This window comes from Mastigoproctus giganteus, chromosome 14 (assembly GCF_048544385.1).
Source record: "Mastigoproctus giganteus isolate SK-2022 chromosome 14, ASM4854438v1, whole genome shotgun sequence".
NCBI lineage: Eukaryota > Metazoa > Arthropoda > Arachnida > Uropygi > Thelyphonidae > Mastigoproctus > Mastigoproctus giganteus.
In genome coordinates, this window is record NC_143588.1 from 5,787,158 (window position 1) to 5,802,606 (window position 15,449).

The following is a 15,449-nucleotide window of genomic DNA, read 5'->3' on the forward strand; positions in this document are numbered from 1 at the left end:
GAGGGGATTGACAGATTTTTTTTTTTTTTGGATGATGCTGTATAAACTTGCTTTCTTGCATTATGTGTCATTATCAATGCTAATACTAAATGTTGCACCAATGGAAATAAATCTCTGTTTTCTTCAATTTTTATTATATTATCAATGGATATCAACAGCTTAAAATTAACACAAATCACAAGTCTCTATCTTAATTAGAAAGCAAGATATGATGATTTTGAACTTGATTAAATTCCATAATCAAGTTCAAAATTTTTTTTTTTAAATTTGGACTTTTCTTCTAATTACATCTTCACAAATCTTATCATTTGAACCTGTTTGGACCAATCCAGAGAATTATAATTTGGAAATTTATTAAGTTATGATACATACTGATCTTACAAATTTCATGAAAACTGAAGAGAGCAAGTTGCAACCCTTAATGAATTGATAGGAATTACCTATTGATAAAAATTCCATAACTTTTTAATTTTACTTGCTACTATTTATAAAGCTCTATCTAATTATATGACTATGTCAACACTTCTGAAAATTATTTGAAAACAAGATTTAAAATAAAAAATAAGAATGTGGAATGGATAAAGAATAAAAGTATTTCAGTACTTCATGAATAATTTCAGTAATATCTACCACACAAAGTAATCAAGCTCAAGAATTTAAAGCAATAGAACAACATGAAAGGGGAAAAATTAGATCATAAATTGCATAATTTCCATCTGATATTTCTGTAGTATCAAATAAAGAAATAATGAGAATCGATCATCATGAGAAACCTACTCAGAGAAGGGATCATTACCAAGTTGAGATCTGAAGTATCCAGAGCACAGCTGATATTAAATGTATATATATGAGGAAAATCACCAAGGGTGTTAAGATGATCACGACTGTCTGCTATTCTATCAATTAATTGAACAAAATCTGTAAGGTCATTATTACAGTAAAATTATTACCTGCTATCTGAGAGAACAATGGAAAGTAAAAGCAAGTGGGGAATGAAATTCTCTTTCCATTCTAATATCACTAAGATCCACCCTTTTCTTTTTTCTATGAGAAATTTGTCTTTCCAAGCAATAATAATAATAATAATAATAAACCAAATCAAAAAAGTTTCACTAAATGCTTCTGCATTTCATAAAAAGCTTTATGTATTTATCATAAATATAGAAGCACCATATTATCTCTGAAATTTCCTTCTGAAAGATATTATTACAAACTACATGATTACAATCATGAAAAATGAAGCACTTTTCTTTTCTGTGAATTTTGCAAAACGATTTTGCATTTTTAAAAAATGCAAAATCATTAGCATTACTAATCAAAATTCAGGATTATAATTCCTAAAAAAATTCTTTGAATTTATATCTTGATTAAATAAAAATATCACACATATCAATTTAATATTTCATTTTTTAGACAATATTCTGACAAAAAAAAAAAGAAAAAAATACTGCTTGATTCTTTCCAGAACAATCACAATAATATAAATACAATAACCAGATGAAGATAACTCTTATGAGAGAGAGAGAGAGAGAGAGAGAGAGAGAGAGAGAGAGAGAGAGAGAGTACCATAATTATCTGTATTATTATTTGTACTTTTATTATTTCTAGATAAAGATGTTTAAGCATTCACTTGAGCACTGAATTGTTGCTGAAAATATATCTAAATGCTTCTTTCAGTAATCACATTTTTGTGTATATATATATATATATGTATTACAAAAAAAAAAAAAAAAAAAAAAATATATATATATATGGCAAAAGAAACAGAATTCAGATCAACTTCACATTTTATAATAATTATTAGGATACTCATCTTCAATATGCCATTCTTCTACACTTAAAAACAGAATTCAAATTCACAACTTTCACCTATAACTGAAACCCAAAATTAACTTCAGATATACTTAACATCAGAATAAAAATACGTCACTTCTTTCTATTACCAACTAATTTTAGAATTAAGTGATGAACTTTTATATAGATGGCGCTGTTAAGTGATGAGATGGAGACAGAGAGAGAGAGAGGAGGTACACGTGTGCAGAGGATATGAAGAGCTGATGCAAGAAAATCAATATCACAGGAGTGAGAATGATGGTGGAAGAGAGAAGATGCTCACTGTATGAATCCAACAAAAAAAAAGGGTGAGAGATTGCAAGTATGATTAAAATATGAAGCAAATGAATAGAAAATGATTTATTATTTTCAAAAAATTCTTTTTTTTTTTTTTTAGGAAAAACTGTATAACTTTAGAAAGGGATTGTTTTATGGTCTGTATACAAAATGGTATGAAGAAACAATCATTACTATCTCATTTGACATGACAAAATAATATTTAAAAAAATAGTTATATTTAATTTTTAATGCAATTCCAGTGGTAAAAAAATAAAACAATTTTTTTACCACTTATAATTTATTTTTTATTGATCTCAACATAAATAATGAAGTTAATTTCAACTGAAACTTCTAATTTTCATTAAAACAGGTTTCAGCATTATTTTTTACAACAGAAAATGCATCTATACCATCAATAAAATGAATTCATTTATTCTAACAACTTTCAGCATGTATTAAAATTTATTTTGAAAGTATGAATATTATAAGAATCCAATGCAATTACCACTGACAATTAATACACTACATTAAATGTCACAATTTCTGTATTATATAAATTATGAGAAATATACCATTTTATTTTCCTAAAAGAAATATCTCACCTTTGAAAATTATGATGTAAAGGACTTGAAATTAAATTCTTACAAGTGAAACAGGATTTCCCAAGTTTTCTTCTTTTCTACAGGATCAGTTAGATTAAAAATATGTAATATTAACAAGGATGCAGAAAATAAAGTTAACTGTCCTGCTATCTCTAAAAATGAAATGTACTCTTTCAAATGATATACATCATAATAATAAGAGAATTAAATGCATCTTTTATTCAATTTCTGACTAAAATTGTGTCATTATATACACAATATTTAATTTAAAGAAAACACTTGAACTAGTTTTGACTTATGGATCTCAAATATCAATTACAGAGTTCAGAAGAAAAGGCGTTTTCTTTTCTTTACTTTACTTTTCTCTGTAATCAATGGAAATGAGTCAATGTGTTATTATTATATTAAAGTTCTAATTTAATCCCACAGCCAATTCAAATGTCCTCCAAGTACTTTAATTAAATACACTTTTTACATATTTTGAAAAAATGTATAATGATGATAAACCAAATAAAGTGAATTTTCTTTTCATGATGTTTTTTGGTTGATTATCTGATATTTCAATTCTATGGAAATCAGAAGAGTGGCAAGGAATTAGAATTCTCTTTGCTAGTTCCAAACAGTTTTCCTTTTTGTTTCTGTCCATTTTTGTTAATTATCTTTCTAGTCTTTCTTTAAGATTATTAAAATTTATGATGGGCTTTTATGACAGCTGAGAATAAGATTGATGACCTCAAAGAAATTATAAAGAGGAACCCATCAGGCACTCAGCCATGCAGCATTATGCCAGAAATTATACTCATGATCACACAACAGAAAGAAATCCTCTGCAACAGAAAATGCTGGTCCTACAGAAAGTAGCTAACATTAGTGCCAAAATTAGCAAGGAAATGGAAAAATATATTTTGTAAAAAAGATAATTGGAATAGGACCAGTGTACATTTTTGAAAGAAAAAAGATGACGACATTGTAAAGTAGCAATCTTTATGGGCACAAAAGGTAAAACTGTTGTATACAAAGATATTAATGATATTAAGAGCATGATATCTGAGAATTTACCTAAGAAGAACAGGGCAATGTTGAACAAAAGTCACAATTTAGGATTAAATTTGAAGGTGTATGTGATTTTGCTCAGACATGACAGGAAGGAGTATCTGATAATCACCCTGTCAATAAATATGGCTGTGGAGAGACTGTACAAAGTTTGGGGGGAGCAGGTTACACTTAAACAGAAGGGGTGCAAGAATATTTTCTGACCACACTGAGACAGTTAGTGTGAGTCAGAAAAATGCTAGCTTGGGGGTGGGGAAGAAAAAAGAAACTAAAAGATTAATAGCAGCCAGCATGGGAAAAGGTGAAACTTGCACTGCTTCTATTTGGATAACAGCAGCCTGGAAAGCGAGGTGTTGGAGATTACAAGGCCTGTTTCACGTCTCTTATTAAGCAAGATATATTGCTAATGGGATAAGCAAATATATGAGCTGTTTTAGGGTTACAAAGAGCAGAAACAAGTACATATATATATATATATATATATATATATATATATATATATATATATATACATACATACTTGTGTGTGTACTAATGCTAGAAGTATAGTAAAAACAAATATAATGAACTGAAGCATTAGTTACTGTTGTTCTGGTTTTTTTTAGGAGCATTAGCAACTAAGGCCATATTGCTCTGGGATATGCGGTGGTCATTCCCTGACCTTTCCGCATCCTCCGTATTTGGTGGTGACTGGCTCGAACCCTGGTCTAATCAAGAAGTGTGTGCTACACACTGCTGCTGCTGCTCCTTCCCAACTGGCTATGGAGGCGCCGAAGCGTTAGTTAGGTTGCCCAATAAGTACAGTGTACGGTTATTAGAGACGACATCACTCAGATATGAGTTTCAGAAGTTTAATATGGTAAACAATGTGCACATAAAGGACAAAGAGAAGAGGAGGGGGTGGGCGTTATCCATTTGATTAAGAAGCCATAAAAATCAGCCTTGAATTGGCTACTCACATCAATTGGATGCAGTTGATGTGGGTGGCAAGTGCACTTTTCAGTCATTTTAAGTTGACATAAACATAGGATGTGGGTGGCCAGTGCACTTTTCATTTTAAGGTGACATAAGCATTGGGAAAAGAAATGTAAGAGTAGAAAACTGTGATGAATAGAACAAACAATTATACAGACAAATAATGAGCCTGGAACTTATAATGTTTTAAAATGGGGATTCAGAATGTCTTAAAGTAGCAAGGATCATCCAGTAAATCTGATAGATTTGATGGATGATCCTTTTCAACATCAGCACGTTAGAAAAGCAACAACAGAAGCAATACTCTCATCTGATTATCAGCAGCAACACCTCAAGCATTAAGAATATCCAGATAAAGGAACCATTCGGTGGCCGTGATTATAATATATTGATTTGGGATCTACATAAAGATATAACTATTATCAAGGATAAACTTGTCTACAACCACTGTATTCATAGGGGCCACTAAAGTGGTTGCATGCAATTTTTAAATTTCTTTTTAGTGGGAACAACTGATGATATTACCAACTGCAATTCTAAATGGGAAGTATTGGAGGAAGTAATCAGAGAAGTTACTAAGCTTTTTATACTAAGAGATTATTAGTCGAGGTTTAGAAATAAATGTATAACTGATAGACTGATCACACTAGTGAAAAAGAAGAAAAATGCATGGGATAATTATAAATTAGAAAAGATGAATCATGTTATTCTACTAGACTAGATATGAATGGTGCAAATGTTGATGATCTTGCTCTGGTGGGTGACAAACTGAATAGGTATTTCATATTCCTCACTTGTGAACAAATGAGGAATTTTTTTAAGATGGAGATCCTGGAAATATATCAAATTACAAGTAGCTAAATGATTTATGATAACAGAGAGGATAAAGTGAAATAGTTGGAATTTATGTTTAGTTGGAATTATTATTTATGTTTAGTTGGAGTTATTATTTATGTTTAGTTGGAATAGTTCTATCCCAACTAAACATAAATAATGCACCTGAGACATATGGGATCTATCCAATTATATTAAGAGAGGTAGTAAACGATATAAGCAAATTTAAACATAATTATGACAGCATCCTTGAATTCAGAGGAGGTCCTTATGAGCAACATTTTCTGACAAACCTGATTGGATACCACGAAGCAGTACCAATGGAATTGGATGCCGAAAATAATTTTCTGCATCAAGTCCAAGTTCATATATTTAAATTTCAGAAAAGCTTGAGAGTTTTTCACATAAAAACTACTGCACAAATTGAAGCAGTGTGGCATTAGGGAAAAGTTACTGAAATGGATAAAGATATGGTTGAGTGGAAGAAGACAGAGAGCAGTTTTCAATGTGCATTACTCTATTTGGACTAATGTTATTAGTAGTGATGGGTATAATAGAGATGTCATGATCAATTATTTTAATTATATACATATCTTTCAAAAAATTCATTTGATTGTGACAATTTATTTGATTATGGAAAATAAATTAATTATTTCAGTATTGTAATTGCTTGATTGCTAATCATTCAATTATGGAAATTATTTGATTATATCTATCACTAGTTATTAGTGGAGCCACAATATTCAGTGCTGGGCCTATTGTTGTTTTCAATAGAGTGAACTATGCCTATTATTGTTGTGATCACTTCAAGACTCAGCTAAACTAATTAAAATAGGCAATGAACAAGAATGAATTTCTTAAGCATTGTTTTATTGATGCTGAGTGGAAATATGTATATAACAAGGTGTACATGGACAGAAATAAAAAATGGAAATCAAACAATATAAAATACTTTAATTTGACTTGTCCACTATTTTTTCAAGAAAGTCATCAATAAAAATAAAACTGTCATGGAAATCCACACAAACCATTAAAATAAATAAAGAAAATATTAAAATCAAGAATTAGAAAAGAGTTAATGCTCTACTGTAAGGGAGATTGGTAGGGAACACAAGTACTTTCTTTCACAGAGTAATAACAGCAACAAAACATATGAACTGTATGAAACAAAATTAGTAACTAGCCATGAGAAGTGTCAGAGGTCAAGAACAAATCAAGATGGTACAAAATCACTTCCAGTGCACATGCAACTGTATGAAACAAAATCATTAACTAGCCATGAGAAGTGCCAGAGGTCAAAAACAAATCAGGATAGTACAAAATCACTTCCAGTGGACTTGTGTAAATCATGATAAGGCCAAAAATGATAACATAAACTGAGTGATGATTATGATTAGGTACTAGTAGTGGAAAATGATGCAAGAAAGCAAGCTTACACAGCATCAGCCAAAAGAAAAACACCATTTCCCATATCACCTGTCCCAACCCCCCAACAGTTTGTCAAGTTCTTCCTTGAATCTATTAAAACTACCTACCTCTATAACAGATGGAAATTTGTTCCGACGGTTAACTACCCACTGGCTAAAAACAAATTTCCACACATCTATCCTGCAACTATCCTTCCTCAATTTGAATTTATGCTATCTCATGTGCATAATCTGAACAAGAAGAAGGATTCCATCAGCATTGAGCTTAATCCATTCAGGCTCTTGGACACCTCAATCAGTCCTAACAGGAGTCTAGTCTCCAGATGCTGAAATTTACAGATTGAAACCTTTCATGCTAAGAGCCCCTTTTGTTCTCCTTTCTAATCTTATCTGTTGGAGAAGGTGCTCTTTTCTGAACCCACTCCAACAGTTCCACATCCTTCCATAAATGAGACTTAGAGGCCTGTACACAGTACTCAAGATGTAGTCTAACCATTGCCTTATACAATGGCATAACCACTTCATTATCGCCACTGGCAAAATTCCTGTATATCGCTGACAAAACCCCATGAGCTGTCCTGCCTGTTTGCACAACTCAGGAACTTCATATATGCCTAATGATGCCTTTGAAGGAATATCTGGCTAAATGAGTAAGTTTATAAATGACACAAGGGTTTGTCAGAGTGGTTAGCAATCAGGATATGCTATTGTGAGGTATTGCATGTAGATAGCAGTAATCCTAGAATAACATACCATCTGTGTGGAACAACAATCAGAATAGTAGAGAATGAAAAAGACATGGGGTAACTTTGCATTCAGATATTAGCATTAGCATTAGTAGAGGCATATGATGCAAGGAAGCAAGCTTATTCAGCATCAGCCAAAAAAAAAAAAAAAAAAACACCACTCCCATTTCACCCCTCCGTTCATTCGAAATACCTGTCCAGTTGAGCCTTAAATTTGTTTAGGCTATCAACTTCAACAACAAGTGATGGAAGTCGGTTCCACCAACCAACCATCCGCTGGCCAAAGGCAAATTTCCGCACATCTATCCGACATCCGTCCTTCCTCCATTTGAATTTATGCCCTCTGAGGTGATTATTCTGAGCAAGATGAAGAATCCCATTGGCATTGAGCATGCTCAAACCATTCAAAGCCTTATACACCTCTATCAGATCACCTCGCCGGTGCCTAGTCTCCAGACTCTGTAATTTGCAAAACTTAAGCCTTTCTTCGTAAGAGCAACCCTTTGTTCCATTCACTAATCTTGTTGTCCTTCTCTGTACTCGTTCCAGCAGCTCTACATCCTTCTTGAAATGAGGCCTCCAGACCTGTATACAGTACTCAAGGTGTGGCCTACCCATTGCCTTATACAAGGGAATAATCACCTCCTTATCCCTGCTAGAAAAATTCCTGTATATCATTGACAAGACACCATGAGCTACTCTTGCAGCTCGTCTGCACTGCTCAGAGACCTTCATATCTGCCTGCACAATTAACCCAGGTCCTTTTCATTATCTAACACTGTCAGTGTAGTACCACAGAGTTGATACGTTGCTTTGGGGTTACTGTTTCCCATATGTAGTACTTTACATTTGTCAATGTTAAACTTCATTTGCCACCTCTCAGCCCATCTGTTCAACCTTTCCAGATCCTGTTGCAGCAGCATAGCGTCAGTAGTGTCCTTAACAACCCTGCCAACCTTTGTATCATCTGCAAACTTGGACATTAAACTTGATATGCCAACATCAATATCATTCATAAACACCCAAAAACAACAACGGACCCAACACTGAACCCTGAGGAACTCCACTAATAATATTAGTCCACGTTGAGCAGTGTCCATTGATTACCACTCTCTGTCTTCTGCCACTCAACCATCCCCTTATCCATAGCAGCAATTTGCCTCCAATGCCACACTGCTCCAATTTGTGCAGCAGTCTTCCATGTGCAACAGTATTGAAAGCCTTTCTAAGATCCAAATATATAATATCAAAGTTATTCCCTGCATCCAGTTCTTTTGTGACTACATCATAGTATCCAATCAAATTGGTCAGGCAAGACCTGCCCTTAACAAAACCATGCTGCGTCTGAGCTATAACTGAATTCTTGTCTAGATGATCCTGCAGTGCTTCTTTAACCAGTGCCTCCATTAATTTACCTGGAACAGAAGTTAAACTAACAGGTCTATAATTACTTGTGTCAGCCTTTGATCCTCCTTTGTGAATTGGGGTTACATTTGCACATCTCCAGTCTATGGGTACCTCCCCTGAGTCCAAAGAAGCTCTCATAATTATGGCTAGGGGTTTGCTTACTTCCTTTGCTGCCTCCTTTAATATAACTGGATAGATCCATCCACCCCAGGTGCCTTTTTTATGTTTATCCTCAACAATCTCCCCTCCACTTTCCTCTCAGTTATTACAAAATCATCTAGCTCACTGCCAATGTTTACTTTACCTACGTCATTCTCCTTCCTGAATAACTCCTCATGCGTGAATGTAGATGCAAAATACTTGTTTAGATTGTTAGCCACCTGAGCAGGATCCTCAACTGTTGAACCATCAATATTCAGTGGACCAATCTGATTCATCCCTTTCCTTCCTGAGTTTAAATAGGTAAAGAACTCTTTTCTGTTTTTCTTTGCATCCTTTGCCAAGGATTTTTCATAGTCTGCCTTTGCCTGCCTAATCTCCTTTGTGACTTGGTTACAGACCAACTTATATCTATCATAGGCTTCCATGTCACCCATTAATTTGTATGTATCCCATACATTTTTCTTCTCTGCCACATGTCTCATTAGTTCATCTGACAACCATTTAGGCCTAAACCTTGAACAATATTTCTTAGTTGGTATGTAAAGCCTGGTAGCTTCCAAGATTAGTTCCTTGAATGCTTCCCATTTTGAGTTTGCTGTTGGTAACATCATCAGTTGGTCCCACTGTATAGAATTTAAATACTGTCTCAGACCATCATAGTCGCCTTTATGAAAACAAAAACCCTTCCCTTTACCTCTGATGGTAGTTACCTCCTTGAGTAAGTTCTTAATATTAAGTTCTTTGAGCAGCCAATTCATGGAGTTTTGTCAATGATATACAGGAATTTTACCATCAGGGATAAGGTGATTATCTTGTTGTATAAAGCAACAGTAAAGGTAAAAACACAGTCACCTAACATAAGCTCACATTATTTCACCATTTAATGAAAACTGTGAAATTGGTCATAGGAGACACATTATTATCACATCACGTTACACGTGTGTATTGTTCTCTTTGGGGAAAGCTCAAGCAAAATGAATTGCTTCTTCAGGTTTTGAAGAAGCCAGAGAGTGCATGTGTTTTACTTACAGCAGAGAAAACAAAAGAGAGTAAGCAATGGATATATGACAAACTTGAATAGAACAGAAAAATGGCAAATTCCATCTCTGAAATCAGCACTAAGGAAAAATTAGGAATTTTTCCTTAAAGGTAAGTTTAAATACCGTAAGTTTAATTTTGAATAAGGTTTAGTTCTGTCAAAATACAAAACAATTTTTTTTTTAAATTTAATAAAAATAAAAAACTATTTATTAATGCTAAAAATTGAACTTGTAAAAAATTGTTATGAGTTGTACAAATTAAAATGATTGACTTGTTTCATCTCTAAATTTGTTAAGTGTAATAATATTGGTGAGTTTTGGCTACCCTTTGAGCTTATTTTGATAACATGATAAAATTAATATTCAAATTCTTAAAGGTAATTCTTACAGGTTTGCACAAAAAAAAACATAGAAAGAGGTGCCAAAAAACTATATGTATAATGATTATGAGATTACAGTGGACCAATGCTCTATGATATTAATCCATTCCAGAGACACTGCCGTATCTTGAAAATATTGTAATGTGAACCCAATAACACATTGTTTTTTGGTAATTCATTCCAAGCTTTTGGAAGATGAAATTTTGACTATATAACTAAGCTATTTGATAGTATGAACCACAGCTATAATGCTCAATATGTTCTACATTGATATCAATATCTGTAAAAAATAAGAGAACTTTACCTCAATATGATACGTAGAACACTTCCGTATGATACTCTCCCGAAATTAAAACGAAAACAACTAAAAAATCGAAAATCTTACATTACAGTAAGAAATAATTAAAAATTAATTTAACACAATTAAAAATTAAGTGAAAAATTAATTTAACAAAAAACTCCGAAAAAATCGTTTTGCAATTTTTTACTTAATTTTTAATTGTGTTAAATTGATTTTTAATTATTTCTTACTGTAATGTAAGGTTTTCAATTTTTTAATCGTTTTTGTTTTCATTTCTGGAGAGTATCATACGGAAGTATTCTATGTATCATATTGAGGTAAACTTCTCTTATTCTTTTACAAATAACTAAACTATTTATTTCACTAAAAGGTCATTTTTATAATGGAAATTGTATTAATATTACATAAATTTATGTCAAATAACCACAACAGAAAAAATCACTTCAACTAAAGGATGCAAAAACAAAACATGTCTTAATATTATATAGCACTTTGTACAATCTCACTTTTTCTATTAACATTTCCTCCATTTTCCTCTGCTCACGCTATCATGCCTCACGAAATTTCTGTTCAAACAGAAATTTTGCAAAGTCCTGAAAACATGAGTCAGCCTGCAATATCAAGTGATATCTTGTGAATACAGTGAATGACAACAGTGTGTCTCTGATGAATACAACTAAATGGGAAATATAGCTCTCACACATTTGACATTTAACATGTTTTCATGTGAGCTCATGAGGTGAAAATAGTGTGTTTCCACCTTTAGGGTCACATCTTGAGTACTGCATAAAAGTCTGCATGAAGCCTCATTTTAAGGAGGATGTAGAGCTGTTGGAACAGGTGCAGAGAAGAGCAGTGACATTAGTGATGGGAATTAATCAGTACTCTTACTAAGAAAATCTTCAGGTTTGAAAATTGCAGCTTCTGGAAAAAAAAAATAAAAATCTCCTGCAAGATCTGATTGATTTAAGGCTTTCAACAGATTGAGTAAGTGAAATGCTGATGGCCTCCTTCTCACACAACACACGATGGGTCATAAATTTAAAATGCAATGCAGAAGGTTGCAAAGATGTGAGGAAATTTACTTTCAGTCAGCAGGTAATTATTGTTGAAACAAACTTTCATCTGGTGTTGAATAGGTAAACAACCTGAATAAATTTATGGAGAAATTAGATGTGAGAAGTGGTTTTTCTTTTATTTTTTGTTGCGGATTGATGCTATATGACCATGTGTCCTTGAAACATTTTCCAAAAGTCTGTGCAGTTTTTTCAAGCTTAATGTTTTAACAAAAATATTCACCTTGAAAAACATTGACAAAAATATTAATCTTGAAAAACAAAATGGAATAGGACCAGGGCACGAAAGGTGTAATTGTTGTACTAATAATATTCAGCATAGGTTATCTGAGGATTTACTTAACAAGTACAGAACAATGCAGAGAAAAAGTCACAAGTTAGGATTCAATTTGAAATTGTCTGCAATTCTTCCAAGACATGATAGGAGGGCGTACATGGTATTAGCCTTGTCAATTATTTCAGCCATTGAGAAGCTAGGCAAGGTTTATGGGATGAAATTTTTCCCAGCTTGGTCCGTACTTATTAACACAAAAGATTGTTTGTTTTTACAGGAATAGAACAGGTGCAAGAATATTTATTGATATCAGTAAGGCAATGTTAGGTGGATTAGAAAACTGCCAGCCTAGTGGGATACACAGACTAGTTTACAGCAGCAATAGGCAGAGGTGAAATTGATTTCTGCACTGCATCTATCCAAAAAAATCAAGGTGTGGGGGTTACAAGGCCTGCTGGTGGCCCTCATGGCACAAGTAATTAAATGGGATGTGTCAGGGTTATTAAGAGCAAAAACAGGTGCACATATAATTGTACACTAATGCTAGACAAATTGTAAATAATTATGAAATATTTGAAGTATTGGCTAGGCGATCAAATGTGGACACTGCAGGGATATCAGAAATATGATGCCACTCATATACAGGGGATGCAGAATTTGAATATGTAAAGTACAATGTTTCCAGGGACAGACAGGACAGGAGAAGGGGGAGATGAGTTGATCTTGGTTAAGAAGCACACAGAATCTAAGGCAGTGCACCCAGTTAACAATGCCATACAGTGTAATGTTTTTCCAGTGCTTATGTTATTTTTTGTTGCATAGGCAAGGAAAACACAAACATAAAAACAGAGATATGTTATAGGCCAAATGATTGTGATGCCTATAATCAAAAGCTATACACAAAAATAGGGTGGGCCAACAAAACAGTAGAAGAACCTTTCTACAATTACTGGACAACACAATCCAACCAGCATGTAAGACTGGAAACCAATACTCTCAATCAACTATTAGTAGTGACTCTTCGTGCATTAAGAATCTGCAGATAAAAGAACCATTAAGTGAAATGATCACAGTGTTTGGGCTCTTCAATATGTTTCAAGGATTGTTTGGGGGGAACTTCTCACTGTTTCAATGCTCGTTGGGAATTATATTTGAATTATTCTTTTTGCAGTTATTATAATAAATTAATAAAATTAATCAATTACTTGATTAATTTCGTTGTTATCAATTAAATTGAATTTAAAGAAAAAAATCACGCTTTGGACTAGAACAGCAAAGCAATGCGAGTGTTGTGGCTCAGAGGAGAACCGAAGGGGGTGATTCTCCCATGAATCATGGCCTTGTTTGAGGAGTTTCTGGAACAAGCCATGATACAGCTAAGGGGGATGTCTTTCTGTGTGTGTGTGTGTGTGTGTGTGTGTTAGGAACAGAAAGGGTGAAGAAATTATGCACCAATTCAACATTCTGATGGCCATTTATGAGAGCTTGAAGAGTAGGGTGGAAGCTCTCAAAGGAATTAAAATGGGTGCCCAACAAACTTGAAACTGTCTATTGTTATTGTTGTTGTTATTTGGTTTTTAGGAGCATTAGCAACTAAGGCCATATTGCTCCAAGGATATGCGGTGGTCATTCCCTGACCTTTCCGCATCCTCCGTATTTGGTGGTCACGGGATCGAACCCCGGTCTAATCAAGAAGCATGTGCTACGCATTGCTGCTCCTGCCCACCTGGGAAACTGTCTACAATTATGCCCAGATATGATAGGAGAAAGTTCATGTGGAGAGTCTTGTCAATCAATTCAGCCATGGAGAGAACGTGCAAGGCTCATGGGTTAGAAATTATCCGAGCGTGGTCTGTTCTGATAACAGGAGAGCCTGTTTGACATGGATGGGATATACTTAAATAGCGGTAGGAGTGTAGAATATTTGCTGATGTTGTTAGCATCAGTAGAGGCATACAATGCAAGAAGCAAGCTTATGCAACATCAGCCAAAAAAAAAAAAAAAACCCAACTTCCCATTTCACCGCTCCATTCGTTCCATTTATCCATTGTGGCAACTTACCATTAATGCCATACCTCTCCAATTTGTACAGCAGTGTTCCATGTGCAACAGTATCAAAAGCTTTCCTGAAATCCAAGTATATGATATCAAAATTATTTTTGGCAATCAGCTCATTGTGACCACATCATAGTATCCAATCAGATTGGTCAGACAAGACCTCCCTTTAACAAACCCACGCTGTGTCTTAACTATTACTGCAGTCTTGTCTAGATGATCCTGCAATCCTTCTTTAACCAGTGATTCTATTATTTTCCCAGTAACAAAATTGAACTAACAGGTCTATAGTTACTTGTGTCACATTTTTAACCCCCTTTGTAAACTGGTGATACATTTGCACACCTCCAGTCCATGCGGACCACCCCTGAGTCCAAGGAAGCTCTCATAATTATGGCTAAGGGTTTGCTTACTTTTTTGCTGCCTCCTTTAAAGAACTGGATAGATCCCATCCACCCCAGGTGCCTTTTTTATGTTTAATCTCAACAATTTCTCCACCACTTTGCTTTCAGTTATTAGTCACTTAGCTTCTTGTTAGAGTTTGATAAACTTCTGGCACTCCCCTCATTTAATAACCCCCATTTGTGAATGTAGATGCAAAATACTCATTCAGTTTATCAGCTACCTGATAAACCATGATCATCAATAGTCACCCCATCTATGTTAAGTGGTCCAATCTGATTCATCCCTTTCCTTCTAGAGTTTACTTAAATAAAGAACTCTGCTGTTTTTCTTTGCATCCTTTGCCAAGGATTTCTCGTAATCTGCCTTCGCCTGCCTAACCTCATTGTGACTTGATTACAGACTAGTTTATATCTGCCATAGGCTTCTGTGCTACGTGATACTTTATATGCATCCCATACATTTTTCTTCTCTGCCACGAGCCTCATTAGTACATCTGACATCCATTTAAGCCTAAACCTTGAACAGTATTCCTTAGTTGGAATGAAAAGCCTAGTAGCCTCCAAAATTAAGTCCCTGAGGGCTTCCCATTTAGACTTCAAC

The 15,449-nt window shown here is 34.1% G+C and overlaps 1 protein-coding gene across 1 annotated transcript in view; it reads right to left on the reverse strand.

Annotated features, from left to right (window-relative positions):
* LOC150074956 (uncharacterized) overlaps nucleotides 1-15,449 on the reverse strand; it is a 735,724-nt gene that overhangs the window by 562,932 nt on the left and 157,343 nt on the right. The window contains exon 6 of the mRNA XM_090389002.1: nucleotides 2,715-2,791. Coding sequence (XP_090245128.1) covers nucleotides 2,715-2,791 — 77 coding nt within the window. The remainder of the gene's footprint in view (nucleotides 1-2,714; nucleotides 2,792-15,449) is intronic.